The sequence below is a fragment of the Petromyzon marinus genome, unplaced genomic scaffold (genome assembly GCF_048934315.1).
Source record: "Petromyzon marinus isolate PM22_M1 ecotype Great Lakes invasive population unplaced genomic scaffold, UKy_Petmar_22M1.pri1.0 PM_Scaffold_24, whole genome shotgun sequence".
Lineage (NCBI taxonomy): Eukaryota > Metazoa > Chordata > Hyperoartia > Petromyzontiformes > Petromyzontidae > Petromyzon > Petromyzon marinus.
This window is the reverse complement of record NW_027423213.1, coordinates 56,052-69,286: the sequence shown is the minus strand read 5'-3', so window position 1 is coordinate 69,286 and position 13,235 is coordinate 56,052. Positions and strand designations below refer to the sequence as shown.

Here is a 13,235-nt window from a genome sequence, read left to right as displayed (position 1 = left end):
CACCCCATATACCCGCACGGCCACGCCCTGGTAACTTTCAGCAGTTTTCCCCGGTAGATTCTCTCAGCAGACTCTATTGTCTTCTACTTCACTTCTCTTGGATGGCAAAGTTTATAGTGGGGGCAGTGGAGATGGGTTGAAACAGGTACAGGTTACTGTACGGGGGAAGGTTCGTGTGAGTCGTACTCTTGCGTTGTAAATACATCATCGTGAAATAAATCATCTATCAAATGGAACCTGCAAAGGAGCTTCTTTACACATGTGAGTGTAAGCCTGAGTATAATCTCACGTGTTGTTGCTGTCGAGTATTTTAATTTTACCAGTGGGTCAATGAGGGAAGGGGATGATGATTTATGTAGTGATAGAATGGGTGGGTCATTCTTGAGAGCATGAAAAAGTGCGTGAGTGAGGTTGACACAGTAAATGATCGGGTGATTGTGTGATCAGGTAAATATATGACTCATGAGGAGAGAGAGGGAGTATTTACGTGAGTCATAGATTTAAGGAAGTGGGTGAGTTCATAATGGAGTGAGTACCAGTTTATTGAGTTGAACAAGGCGAGAACTAAAGCGACCAGGATGAGTCTCATTTGCAAGAGAGACCTGGATCACCCAAATTACCAAAGCTAAATAAAACACAGAGTTACAGTAATTAAAGCAAACATACTATTTTCTTCTTTCGATAAAGCATATATAAACAATAGAAAGACAACTGCTGTCTCATGAAAAATCGACGTAATGGAGCTAAGGGATGATAGAATGTGTGAGTAATGTGCGACATGGATGTCCTCTGCCCCCTACACGACTGAACATTTTCTTTGACTACGTAGTTTGAGACGATTTCCATGGATGTACCAGTAGAATTTATCTGGTATAGATATAATGGGAGGCTGATCGATGCCTGAGCCGGTCATGGTATGGCTCTCTATTGTTAAACCATATTATGAATGCGGATGATCTGGTGATTACTGCCCACTCTAAGGAGAAGTTGGAGACACTACAGCTAAACATGAAGCATGCTACTAAAATATGGGCCGTTACCATCAGCCCCACGAAAACAAATCACCTCCCTGGGTATTTTACATCATAAAAATGCTCCCTTCCTCAATTCCTCATGTATTTGGGGCACCTGAGGAGAGAGTGGAGTGGGCAGTGTGCTGATGATCAAGTCCGTTTTGGGAGCCGAGGTCTCATTTAAAATAATTCGAGCATTATATTTTCATCAACTGCTCAACAGTGTGGAAGCTACCTGGCATGTCACTCCATAAAAATCTTCATGTCTTCTCGGCCACAGTTATACCCTTCCTTATCTCTCTCGAAAGGAACATTAAGGTTAGCTTGCCCACGATCTATTCAGGGTTTAACCAGACTGGACTTTGTAAGCTCACAGATTCCTAGAATATCTGGACAAATGCCCATCTGTGGGCTCCTCCAGCAAGCGAGGCTGCGTTGTGTCATGCAGTCCGTATGCAGTCACGGCATCCCCAAGCAGCTTCAATTTGGCTGGATAGATGGTGCTAAATGGGCGTGGTATGGGGTAGAGAAGAGATGGACTGATGTGGTGCAGAAGGATGTGGAGCTGATTGGACTTATTGATGACTGGTATCAGCAGTGTCATGATCGGCTTCTGTGGAGGAGGTTCATGAAAGGTGCTGCTGGGGAAGTGGAGGCAGTTGCCCTCCAGCAACAGCATAGGGCAGAGGAGCGAGGCTCAAAACAACGAGCAGAGCGCCAAACAACTGACACAAATAAAGTTGGCACAGTGGGGAGCACGGCTGTTGCATCTGCCCATCATCTTCCTAAGTCAATCCATGGCACCTGCGTCTGTTACATGACCTCCTGCCAGCCAGCCTTCGACACTTCACGTGGCCTCAAAATGCACCGAGCATGGCACAAGTGCTGTGGTGATGTCACCGCCACTTAGGGGTGAACGACGGTTGTTGCGTTGTTGTTGTGCGTGTGTGCACGGACGCATGTACGCCTGTGAGTCTCGTGTATGGAGAGATAAAGAGAGGCAGCCGGGCAGGGTGCTGGCCATTCACCCCGTGTGCCATTCAGAGCTTCATAGGCGCTTGCTCCAACATTCTGGTAAGGCTATACAGCGGATGATTGTCGCTGTTGTGTGTGTGTATGGACGTTCACCCCCCTCCCACCGCCCCCGTGTGTGCAGGGACTCATTACGCCCCCTCCCGACAAGCAGACCGGCATCCGGACTAAAGGTAAGTGACAATAACAGATTTTTTTTCCATTTAAGTAACTTTATGTTTTGCTCACAATACAGTATTTATTAGAGTGTTGCATGCAAATGTACGATATTTTGTCTTATATATGACTTTGTTGATGTTCTATGGGGTATGTTTGTCTTTCTGAGTAATGTTTTAATTAGGGTGGTGTCATTTTCACAATTTCCCCAATATTTTTAAATGGCCGACTTGCGCTTCAGCAATTTTCGGAACCAATGGCTAAATCTCTTCATCTTCTTGGGCTTGGTGGTGGTGGCAGAAGTGGTGGTGGAAACGGTTGCGGTGGTGGAAGCTGTGGCAGCGGCGGTGGAAGTGGCCTCGGCGGTGGTGGCATCATTGTACATTTGAGACACGGTCCATATTAGCTCTTTCAGCTGGCTACGGAGATGCAGGTTCTCTTCTTGCAGCCTCTTTTCCCCATGCCACATGTCCTCGTGACGCACCAGCTTCCCGCGCAGCCTAAACTGTTCCTGCCCTCTCTGCGGATTCAGGAAGTTCAACTTCCTCAGGTGGGCGTGCAGCGACCTCCGGAGATCTTCGTTTTCACAGCGCAGCGACATTTGCCGCTGTGCTGCATTGCAGTCTCGGAGAAAATCTGCATGCAGAGACTTGCTCTCCCTGCAAGGCACTCTCGTGGGCTCCAGCTCCAACTGGCGCTCTTTAAGCTGTTGAACCAGGCTCCTGATCTCTCTCTGGAGAGTCTCTCGGTTCTCCATGAACTCCTCCAGCTGATGCTGTAGCTCCAGACGGAGCATCTTGCTCTTCTGACAGAGCTCCACATTCTGCAGGCCCATCCTCTCCGTAGACAGCGTCGTGGTCTCATGGTCAAAGTCTGAAATGGAAAGCGTAAAAAGATATATGAAGATCCCCATCCCAAGCATGGCCAAGACCAGAACGCCAACGATCAGCAGCACCATGCTCAGTTCGAGTTGACGGCACGCGGGACAGAAGCAAGTGTGAGACACGTCACGAAGGGGCGTGTTATTTATCGTGACGTCATTACCGGATGTGACGTACACTATGACGTAACAGCCATCTCTGCCCACTTATTGTCAATCATTGCCCACCACGTGACTCCACGGCCCTGCCCCTAACCACACAGCTCCTCCCCCATACTCTTCTTCCGCCTTCCCCACGTGACGCGAGCCAATCACGCGAGAGGCGGCGCGCGGTCGGCCCCGCGTCCGCTTCCCGCCATTCTTGCAATGGGCGGCGGGGCCGCTCAGGGTGGGGCGCGGGGCGCGGGGGCGAGTTCACTCCACGTCGCGAGTCGGGAGGAGGGACGAGGGGGAGGGGCCAGGAGGGACGAGGGGGAGGGGCCAGGAGCGGGAGGGGGGGGAGCTGAGAGCTGCGAAAGTTTGGGGTACCACTACTTGAAAAATATACTGTACCACAGAAATGAGTTTATGTTTAGTTCGATTTAGAACATCTTTCCAATGGTTGCTTAATTTGAAACCAACTTCTCGGTTGAAATTGTGTCTGTGTTTGTAGATCTGAATTGCCTCGTGAACAAATCTCTGATAAAAACCCGTGGGTTTGCAAAGAACCTTGGTATCGGAGAAAATTATATCGTGATCACCCACATGGTTGTAACAGTGATCAGCAAAGAATTCGTTTTGCTGTGTTTCAAATCTGATTTGTGCTCGCGAATTCGGTCAGAGACATGTCGCTTTGTCTCCCCGATATAGCAATCACCGCAGGTACAACTCAATTTGTAAACCCCGGGGTACTGTAAGTCAGGAATGCCATCCTTCACGGATGGGATCAGATCACGAATTTTGTGTACTGTATTGAACCGGACCTGGATCTTGTGTTTGTTTAGAATTTTGGAAATCATTTTAGTAACGCCTGCTATATATGGTAGTGTGATGGTTTTGGCCGGAGTATCAAGTGGTTGTTTCTGTATGGAGGGAGAAACAGCTTGGCGGATGGTACGGTCAGAGTAACCATTCCTTTTGAGGGCCAGGTGTACATGTTTTAATTCACTGGTCAGGTGGTGTTGGTCCGAAATGCAATGAGCCCTATGGTATGAAGTTTTGATGAGAGAATTCTTTTGGGCTGGGTGGTGGTGGGAATCAGGTTTCAAGTAGGAATCTGTGTGGGTGGGTTTCCTGTAGACAGAATGCCCCAATGAGCCATCAGGTCTCCTCTCAAACACAACATCTAAGAATGGTAGCTTAAATTTCGATTTAAAGTTTTCGTGACTGCAAGGATTCATCTTCTTTGGTTCTTTCGGTAAAGTCACGTAGAATGAGAATAAAATAATAAATTGATAAAATAAAATAACACAATAATATTCTCACGACGTTTCGGCCACAACACAAGCGGCCTTCATCAGGTGAAGGGGACGAGACTGTCTGGAGGACAGCGCTGGAGTGAGAAAGCCACGCTGAGATCACGACCTTTAAGCTGTGTGAGAAGAAACAAAGCGCCTGACAAAGGAATTAGCATTTAATTTAGCATTGAAATGGCTGAGTGATTAGCTTGTGACTGGTCACAGAAAAGGCTATATTAAAGTTAAAGCATACACATCCGCAAAGGCACCCCTTGACAAAGGAATTAGCATAGAATTTAGCATTGAAATAGCTAAGTTAAAGTATACACATCTGCAGAGGCACTACTTGACAAAGGAATTAGCATAGAATTTAGCATTGAAATAGCTGAATGATTAGCTTGTAACTGGTCACAGAAATAGCTATGTTAAAGTCAGAGCATATACATTCACCGAGGCACCTAGTACAAATCAAACAGGAGAATTTAGCATTGAACTAGGCGAATTTAGCATTGAAATAACTGAGTGATTAGCTTGTGACTGGTCACAGAAATGGCTGTTGAAGCTAAGGCCTACACATCCGAGCTATTCACTGTAACTGGGTATACAATACAATATATAATGAATACTATATCATGAACCAAAAAAAATACTAAAATATAAATTACCTCAATGTTATCAATAAACTCTATATTCTCCAATCAGCTAAGCTACCAACAATAAGTCGTTATATATCACAATGCTATATGGCGAAAAATGGGTGGATTCTTACCCTCAACTTTAGCAACACGGATAGCTTAACCGTGGTTAATGGTATGGTTTACAACATGGAGTATAACAGCGCCTCGCAGCTGTCTCTCTCCCCCTCCTCTGTTCCGACCATCGATGAACTCGTCCGTCTGAACGGGACCCGTAGCTATCCGTGGTGCTAAAGTTGAGGGTAAGAATCCACCCATTTTCGCCATATAGCATTGTGATATATAACGACTTATTGTTGGTAGCTTAGCTGATTGGAGAATATAGAGTTTATTGATAACATTGAGGTAATTAAAATTTTTGTGTTTTTTATTGGTTCAGTATATAGTATTCATTATATATTGTATACCCAGTTACTGTGAATAGCTCAGATGTGTAGGCCTTAACTTCAACATAGCCATTTCTGTGACCAGTCACAAGCTAATCACTCAGTTATATCAATGCTAAATTCACCTAGTTATTTCAATGCTAAATTCTCCTGTTTGATTTGTACTAGGTGACTCGGTGAATGTATATGCTCTGACTTTAACATAGCTATTTCTGTGACCAGTTACAAGCTAATCACTCAGCTATTTCAATGCTAAATTCTATGCTAATTCCTTTGTCAAGGGGTGCCTTTGCGGATGTGTATGCTTTAACTTTAACATAGCCTTTTCTGTGACCAGTCACAAGCTAATCACTCAGCCATTTCAATGCTAAATTATGTTAATTCCTTTGTCAAGGCGCTTTGTTTCTTCTCACACAGCTTAAAGATCGCGATCTCAGCGTGGCTTTCTCACTCCAGCGCTGTCCTCCAGACAGTCTCGTCCCCTTCACCTGATGAAGGCCGCTTGTATTGTGGCCGAAACGTCGTGAGAATATTATTGTGTTATTTTATTTTGTCAATCTATTATTTTATTCTCATTCTACGTGACTTTACCGAAAGAACCAAAGAAAATGGTAGCTTACCATCTTTCTCCACTTCCATGGTCTTGTTCTTCTGACAGAGCTCCACATTCTGCAGGCCCATCCTCTCCGTTTGCAGCGTCGTGGTCTCGCGGTAAAAGTATGAGATGGAAAGCTTAAAACGAAGATAAATGAAGATCTCCATCCCAAGCATGGCCAACAGCGGAACGCCAACGGTCAACAGCGCCATGCTGAGCTCGTGTTGACGGCACGCGGGACGGAAGGAAGTGTGAGGCACGTCACGAAGGGGCGTGTCCTATATCACCGGATGTGACGTACAGCCATCCCTGCCCACTTATTGGCAATCATTGCCCACCACGTGACTCCACGGCCCCGCCCCTTACCGCGCAGCTCCTCCCCCATACTCTTCTTCCGCCTTCCCCACGTGACGCGAAGCGAGCCAATCACGCGAGAGGCGGCGCGCGGTAGGCCCCGCGACCGCTTCCCGCCATTCTTGCAATGGGCAGCGGGGCCGCGCAGGGGGGGGGGGGCGGTGGGGGCGGGAGGGGGCGGGGCTGAGTTCACTCCACGTCGCGAACGGGAGGAGGATTGACGAGGGGGAGGGGCCAGGAGGGACGAGGGGGAGGGGCCAGGAAGGACGAGGGGGAGGGGCCAGGAGGGACGAGGGGGAGGGGCCAGGAGCGGGAGGGGGGGAGCCGTGGCGCCGCTCTTGGGCCGCGAGGCCTCCCCCTGGACCCGCGGCGCCACGCGGAGACCGCGACAGCAGCAGCAGCAGGAGGTGGTGGTGGTGGTGTTTGTGGTTGTAGGCACGGGAGAGGTGGTGGTGGTGGTGTTTGTGGTTGTAGGCACGGGAGAGGTGGTGGTGTTTGTGTTTGTAGGCACGGGAGAGGTGGTGGTGGTGTTTGTGGTTGTAGGCACGGGAGAGGTGGTGGTGTTTGTGGTTGTAGGCACGGGAGAGGTGGTGGTGGTGTTTGTGGTTGTAGGCACGGGAGAGGTGGTGGTGGTGTTTGTGGTTGTAGGCACGGGAGAGGTGGTCACGGACAGGCGGTGAGTGCCGGGTGATGGAGGGGGGGGGGATTGCAGGGTGAGTGAGTTAATGAGGAGAATTAATAGGTGAGGAGGGTGAGTGAGTTGAAGGGTGAGGTGAGTGAGTGGGTGAGTGGTGAGTTCACGACAGGGAGATTGGGGCTGAGTGAGTGAACGCAGCGCACGGTAAAGATCCCCTGAGAGCATTCGCAAGAGTTGGACATTGAGTGCCGCTGTCAGGGTCCACACGCAAATTACTCACTTGGCATGATATACAAATTAACCATTGTAAACGATAACTTTAAAAAAGTCCGCTATTTGTCAGAGCTAATGCGATGTGCGTTTTGCATATTTGTAGCACGTTATAACCATCGTCAACATCGTCATTTAGAGTAACCATTAGTCCATACGTGTCACTTGCTAATAGTCCCCGGGTCAATCACAACTTTGCCGTGCGTGCAGGCTTTGTCTCTGGCTGCTCGCTAGGGCTGCGATGCCTTTCCATGCCACAAGATGACGTTCATTGCTCCTTCCACACCGCGACAATATTTACTGCAGTGTTCTATAACGCGGCAGTTGCGTTGCTGAATAACACCGCGTTGTGTAAACTCCCTCGTTACAATGACTAATACAGGGTAAAGCACAGTCCGTGATAACAGCGTGAGATGCGTGTGTCGGCTGAACAAAGACTGAGGCGCGTGGGGAGCATCAGGAAGCATCCAGCAGCATCCCAATGCCTCGTGTGACGCTGTGCCCAGGCAGCCGTACAACCGCACATTCCTACTCGCGTGACGTGGTTCTGTTGACTCAATCGCGTTATATCCATTTAGCATCTGCGTTATAAAACGTGTTCCCTATTACATCCATCGTGCCATATCCAAATGGCGTTATGAAAACACGCGTTGAGGCAGAACGAACTCTATAAACTATTTTTATTTTACCAGGTGAGACCCACTGAGCTATGTGGCTGTTTTCCAGAAGCGACCTTTCCACAAATGATAGATCAGCTAAATGGCTAATCACGTTAGAAATGTGTAGCACCAGCCACAAATACTCTAGACATGGGATCCCCTTTGACAGGGTCAGTGTCTACTTAGATTCACTCACTCCGCCTATTGTCATGCGGCATCCGCAGCTGCGTCGCGACACTTGGTAGAGTGCTGACTTTGAGGCAGAGAGCTTTACAACCGTGTGCAGTGGTTAATTTGCTTAACAGCTTTACACCGAACTCCTTGCTTGTGGTAAAACATGTTTGCGACTTTGCTGATCGAGAACTATGCAGATTTAGATTTATAGTAACATGTACTTAGTGTGAGATGAACTTCCAAACAATTTCCTTTGCTCAACATCTTGCAATTAATGTCTTTTTAAATGGTCAGCTTAAGTGATTCCGTGATGGTTATGTAACTTGACCATTAAGATAATCTATGGAGCACAATTATTTCAGTATTATTTGTCATAAGTAAACTTTAAACTGAACCCATATGTGATATTATATTGATTGATTATTTTATTTTTTAATGTAGTCTACATGCTCTTCTGGGGATATTACCCCACATTTACCATTCATTGATGTTCCCTTTGACATTGGTAATTGGCATTGTCACACCATAGTAATTCATGGGCAATTATGTAATTCCCTCTGTGTCTATCTCTCTCTGCATCTGTCTGTGTGGGTGTCTCTCTCTGCCGGTGTGTTTTTCTCTATATGCGTCTCTCGTGTGTCTCTTTGTGTGTGCCTCTCTCTGTGTGTGGATGTCTCTCGGTGTCTGTGTCTCTCTTTCCTTTTCCACGATGTGGTGTTGTATTTACATGCAAATTCTACCTCTAGCCCCGCCCACTTACCCTTGGGCTGAGCTTATCTCAAGCCAATATAACTTTGTGTTTCAGCAGCTTTCTCGCTATATTTTTTCACCTGATGATGGTTGCTTGTGTTGCGATCGAAACGTCGTGATCTATTATTTTTTTCTACCTACGTGACTTTACCTAAAGAACCAAAGAGTATTGTGATTTTGATAGTGATCGTTGTGGTGGAGGTGGTGATATTGATGGTGGTGTTAACGATAGCAGTGATTTTGGTGGTTGTAATGGTGGTATTGATGGTGGTAATGGTGGTTGACTATTACCCCTCTCGTGTCCTTACTTCCACAACCAGGTTTAAGAATCTGCTGGTGTCTGTGCTGGAGGTGGACGTCGGATATCTGTGCGGTCTGGAGCGGTGGACAATAGACTCCTGCAGCTCAACCAGGTGGACGCACTGGGCAGGGGGCAAGATGGTTGTGGCCTTAGAGACCCACTTACTCCCACAGAGAGCCATAGACTCACTCACAGAGTACACTCACACAGAGAGCCAAAGTCTCACTGACACAGAGCCATAGGCTCACTCACATGGAGACACATAGACTCACTCACACAGAGAACCATTGATTAACTCATTGGTTTTTTCGGTAAAGTCACGTATGTAGAAATACCATAAAATTATATTAAAATAAATCAATCATGACGTTTCGACCGCAACACAAGCGATCTTCATCAGGTGTAAAAACAAATAGCACATAGGGTGACATCAGCGCAACACATAGAGAGCGTTAAACTGCACGGAGGTAAATACAACAAGAAGATGAGAGACGAGAATTCAAAAAACCTAAGAAAAATTTACGTGATGCAAAACCAGTCGGCCAACGACACAGTTAGACACCTGCCTGGCAGACCACGAATTTCAGAAGAGTGCTAAATTTCGTGTTCATCCTCTGGGTTGAACATACCAGCATAGACAGAGTGAACAAATACGAGGTATAAGATAGCAGAAATACATATACAGGGACACAAGAGGTAAGAAGAGGAAAGACGGACAGAGAAGCAAGAAAAAAGGGGCCGGAGGGATGAACAGACAGAGGCTTAAAATAAGTAGTAGAGGTGGGGGGAGGGGCGGAAGAAAGCAAGGGGCACCCCACCCACCCCACCCACCCCACCCACCCATCCCCACCCATCCCCACCCATCCCCACCTCACCCACCCACCCACCCCACCCCACCCACCCCACCCCTCCCACCCCTCCCACCGATCCTCCCCCCAACCCTCCCCTCAACGCTCCTTTCACTCCTCCCGTCACCCCTCCACCCCTCTCCTTTCTGCTGCGTCAGGGCCAGAGGCTGAGAGCAGGGGAGAGGAGGCTACACGGGGAACTGGGCCGCGTCAGGGGCGAGAGACGCGGGGCGACTCGACACTTCACAGCGTGGGTGAGTGTGGGGAGTTCGTGGTGCATGGGGGACGGTGGGTGGTGTGGTCCAGAATATAAACCACCTGTGTAGGATACACGGGGGATTTTTGATTGGTGCTTAAATGTGTGTGTGTGGAAAACGGTGTAGTGTGTGAGTGTGTGTGCGGTGGGGGGTAGGGAGGTAAATGTGTGTGTAACGCAAATTAGTATCTGGGGCGGTGTGTAAACATCACACATTGGGGAGACAAAGGCGGTCCGGCGTGGTTCTGACCACTTACCATTTCGTGTACTATGCCAGCCTTCATAGGAGCTCAATAACAGCACTTGCCCCACCAGTCTGTGGAGCTCCATGGTGGATGTTTGTGTTGGAGCTCGTGCTGTAGGTGTAGACGACGCACGACCGTGGATCCTCTGTAGGGAGCGCGCGTCTGCTGTGGGTCGCATGGAGCTGCACAAGCGGACACCGCCGCAGCGATTCCCATACCGAGTCACGAGATAGGCGCTGGGAAACACCACCATGGTGTGCTTGCCTTGTATGGTCAGTCGTGTGACTGATTATTATAATATATTAATTCACACCTGTGCACCGTGTCATAGCAGTTTCTCTGTTTTTCCTTCATTGCATTTTTATTTCAGAAATATTTCACCTGCAAAATAGATTGAGTTTGAATATCTCATGCGAAAGGGTGCCCAGGGCATGTGGGGTCGTCCAATTGCACAGTGTTTAGCGCACATCACTACACACCCATGGACTAAATCCAGAGGCGAGTGACAAATGAATCAGTTCTGCCCCCCTCGCTTCACCAACCCGCACTAGTCAGCGTGGTGAAATATGGTAAAAAATCAACACGACCGACAGGGCATAGGGTGCCCATTATCCAGAAGTGCTTTACTTTATGATCACATCCACATCTAATGTGGATTTGGTTATTTTTCTTTAGTTTTCTTTGTTGCATAAATACAACTTGACAAGATGTGTACTGCTTCATTCTGGTACATTTACTGTTTTTCAGTGCATTTCAGCACTGGGTGTGTTTGTTGGATTTATTGTTTGTCACGTGAGGTTAAACACTAACAAAATATTTTATGAACCAGGCAAAGTTCACTAAGCTATTAGATTTTTCATTGAACTGACAGATGCTGTAACCTGGTCCCTTGGGTACCCAGGCCTTCCTATAGTATAACTCCAGGAATCGGCAGATTTTTATTTTATTGTACCAAGTAAGGTCCACTGAGCTATATAGCTGTTTTTCAAAAGCAACCTGGCCACAAATCGTAGCTCAACGAAGTGGCTTATCACGTGGAAATTTGTAGCAGCCAAATACTGTATCACGTGGAAATTTGTAGCAGCCAAATACTGTAAACGCATATTTCTAAATGTGGAGGGAAAAAAACTCGAGGATCCAGAGAAAAACCCACGCCACCACGGGGAGAATATGCAAACTCCAAATATCCAGGCGTCGGGGTTGGAATCGAACCCACGACCTCCTGCATTCCAGGCGAAGGGGATAACTTGTTGCCACCACTGAGCCCCTTGTTAATCTGATGTGGTATACTGGTACAGCCCCTGGTGGCCTCGGTCACTTTACTGACCTTTGCACCATTGTGTAGTCGGTTCAATTGAGTCGCAGACATACTCTTTGGAGGCAACAAATTTATTTATACCAACACGAAGGGGTAACTTCCCTTTTACCAGATAACAACCTATGGTGGTGGACCACCAGGCTATCTGCGCTAACACTCTGGGATAGCTACAATGAGCAGGACTCCAGCTTGAGTCCTGCCCATGTGTTGGTGACTCTTCACGGACGTTGAATGTAGATCTTTCAGAAGACAACAGCAAAGCTGAACCCCGGTCCCTCTGGGGACCCGGTTTATATGCTCACCAGTCGTGGCCGGCTCTGCCCTTGGCCACGACTACCTTCTCGATTCCTATTGCAAGATCTCGCCCTGATACGTGACTACCCACTAGCCCCAACTTGGGGCCCCTGTGTAGACTTTACCCGTCATGTACCTTCCAGGGTCAACCAGAGTGCAATGGCCCACATTAACCTCATTCATGGTTGACACTTTCACACCCCTCCTATATAGAACAGCACTGCACGCCACACGTGGTGCCACTCAGCGCCATGACTCAGCACTCACCAAGCCCCACTAGGGCTGGTACTACACCCACATATATGGGGTGTCGGTGATGTAATTACATCGCACGCCGTGCCTCTCAGGCCGGCACTACACAGTGGCATTCCCGATGTCACTACATTACCCCCCCCCCCCCATTCGTAGCATTCAGCCGTCCTGGCTGTCAACTCCCCCTTAAAACTAACCAAGTGAATAAGTTCTAGATTTGAAGCTTTCGTGACTGCAAGGATCCATACTCTTTGGTTCTATTCGGTAAAGTCACGTAGGTAAAAAATAAAAAACAAAAATCATGACGTTTCTTCCACAACACAAGTGGCCTTCATCAGGTGAAGGGGACCGTACTGTCATGAGGACAGCGTTGGAGTGAAGACAGTCCATCCCAGGTCGCGTCCTTTTAAGCTGTGTGGGAGGAAACAAAATGCTTTGACAAAGGAATTAGCATAAAATGACCGTAACGCACAAGAGGACCGGCACGGAGGGGGGGAGGGGGTGTGAATTGGAACGTAGAGGACCGGCACGGGGCGGGGGAGGAGTTTACAAATGTAGGTGTGAAGTGAAATAAGCTTCTATGAAAGTTTGGTATATCACTATTTGGATAAATACCATTGAAAATTAGTTTAATGTTTGGTATGATTTAGAACATCTTTCCAATGGTTGCTTAAGTGAATAAGG

At 47.8% G+C, this 13,235-nt stretch overlaps 2 protein-coding genes across 2 annotated transcripts in view; one reads left to right on the top strand and one right to left on the bottom strand.

Annotated features, from left to right (window-relative positions):
• Positions 1-524: 524 nt before the first annotated feature.
• On the bottom strand, positions 525-6,479 carry LOC142922976 (uncharacterized). The gene is made up of 2 exons (XM_076063910.1): positions 6,219-6,479; positions 525-3,074 (listed from the first exon to the last, which is right to left on the bottom strand). The coding sequence occupies exons 1-2, from the start codon at positions 6,403-6,405 to the stop codon at positions 2,419-2,421; spliced, it is 843 nt and encodes a 280-aa protein (XP_075920025.1). The 5' UTR covers positions 6,406-6,479; the 3' UTR covers positions 525-2,418.
• Positions 6,480-9,370: 2,891 nt separating this feature from the next.
• LOC142922997 (NACHT, LRR and PYD domains-containing protein 3-like) overlaps positions 9,371-13,235 on the top strand; it is a 30,460-nt gene continuing 26,595 nt past the window's right edge. Inside the window, exons 1-2 of the mRNA XM_076063928.1 lie at positions 9,371-9,450; positions 10,345-10,440. The gene's annotated coding sequence lies outside the window, so the exon portion shown is untranslated. The remainder of the gene's footprint in view (positions 9,451-10,344; positions 10,441-13,235) is intronic.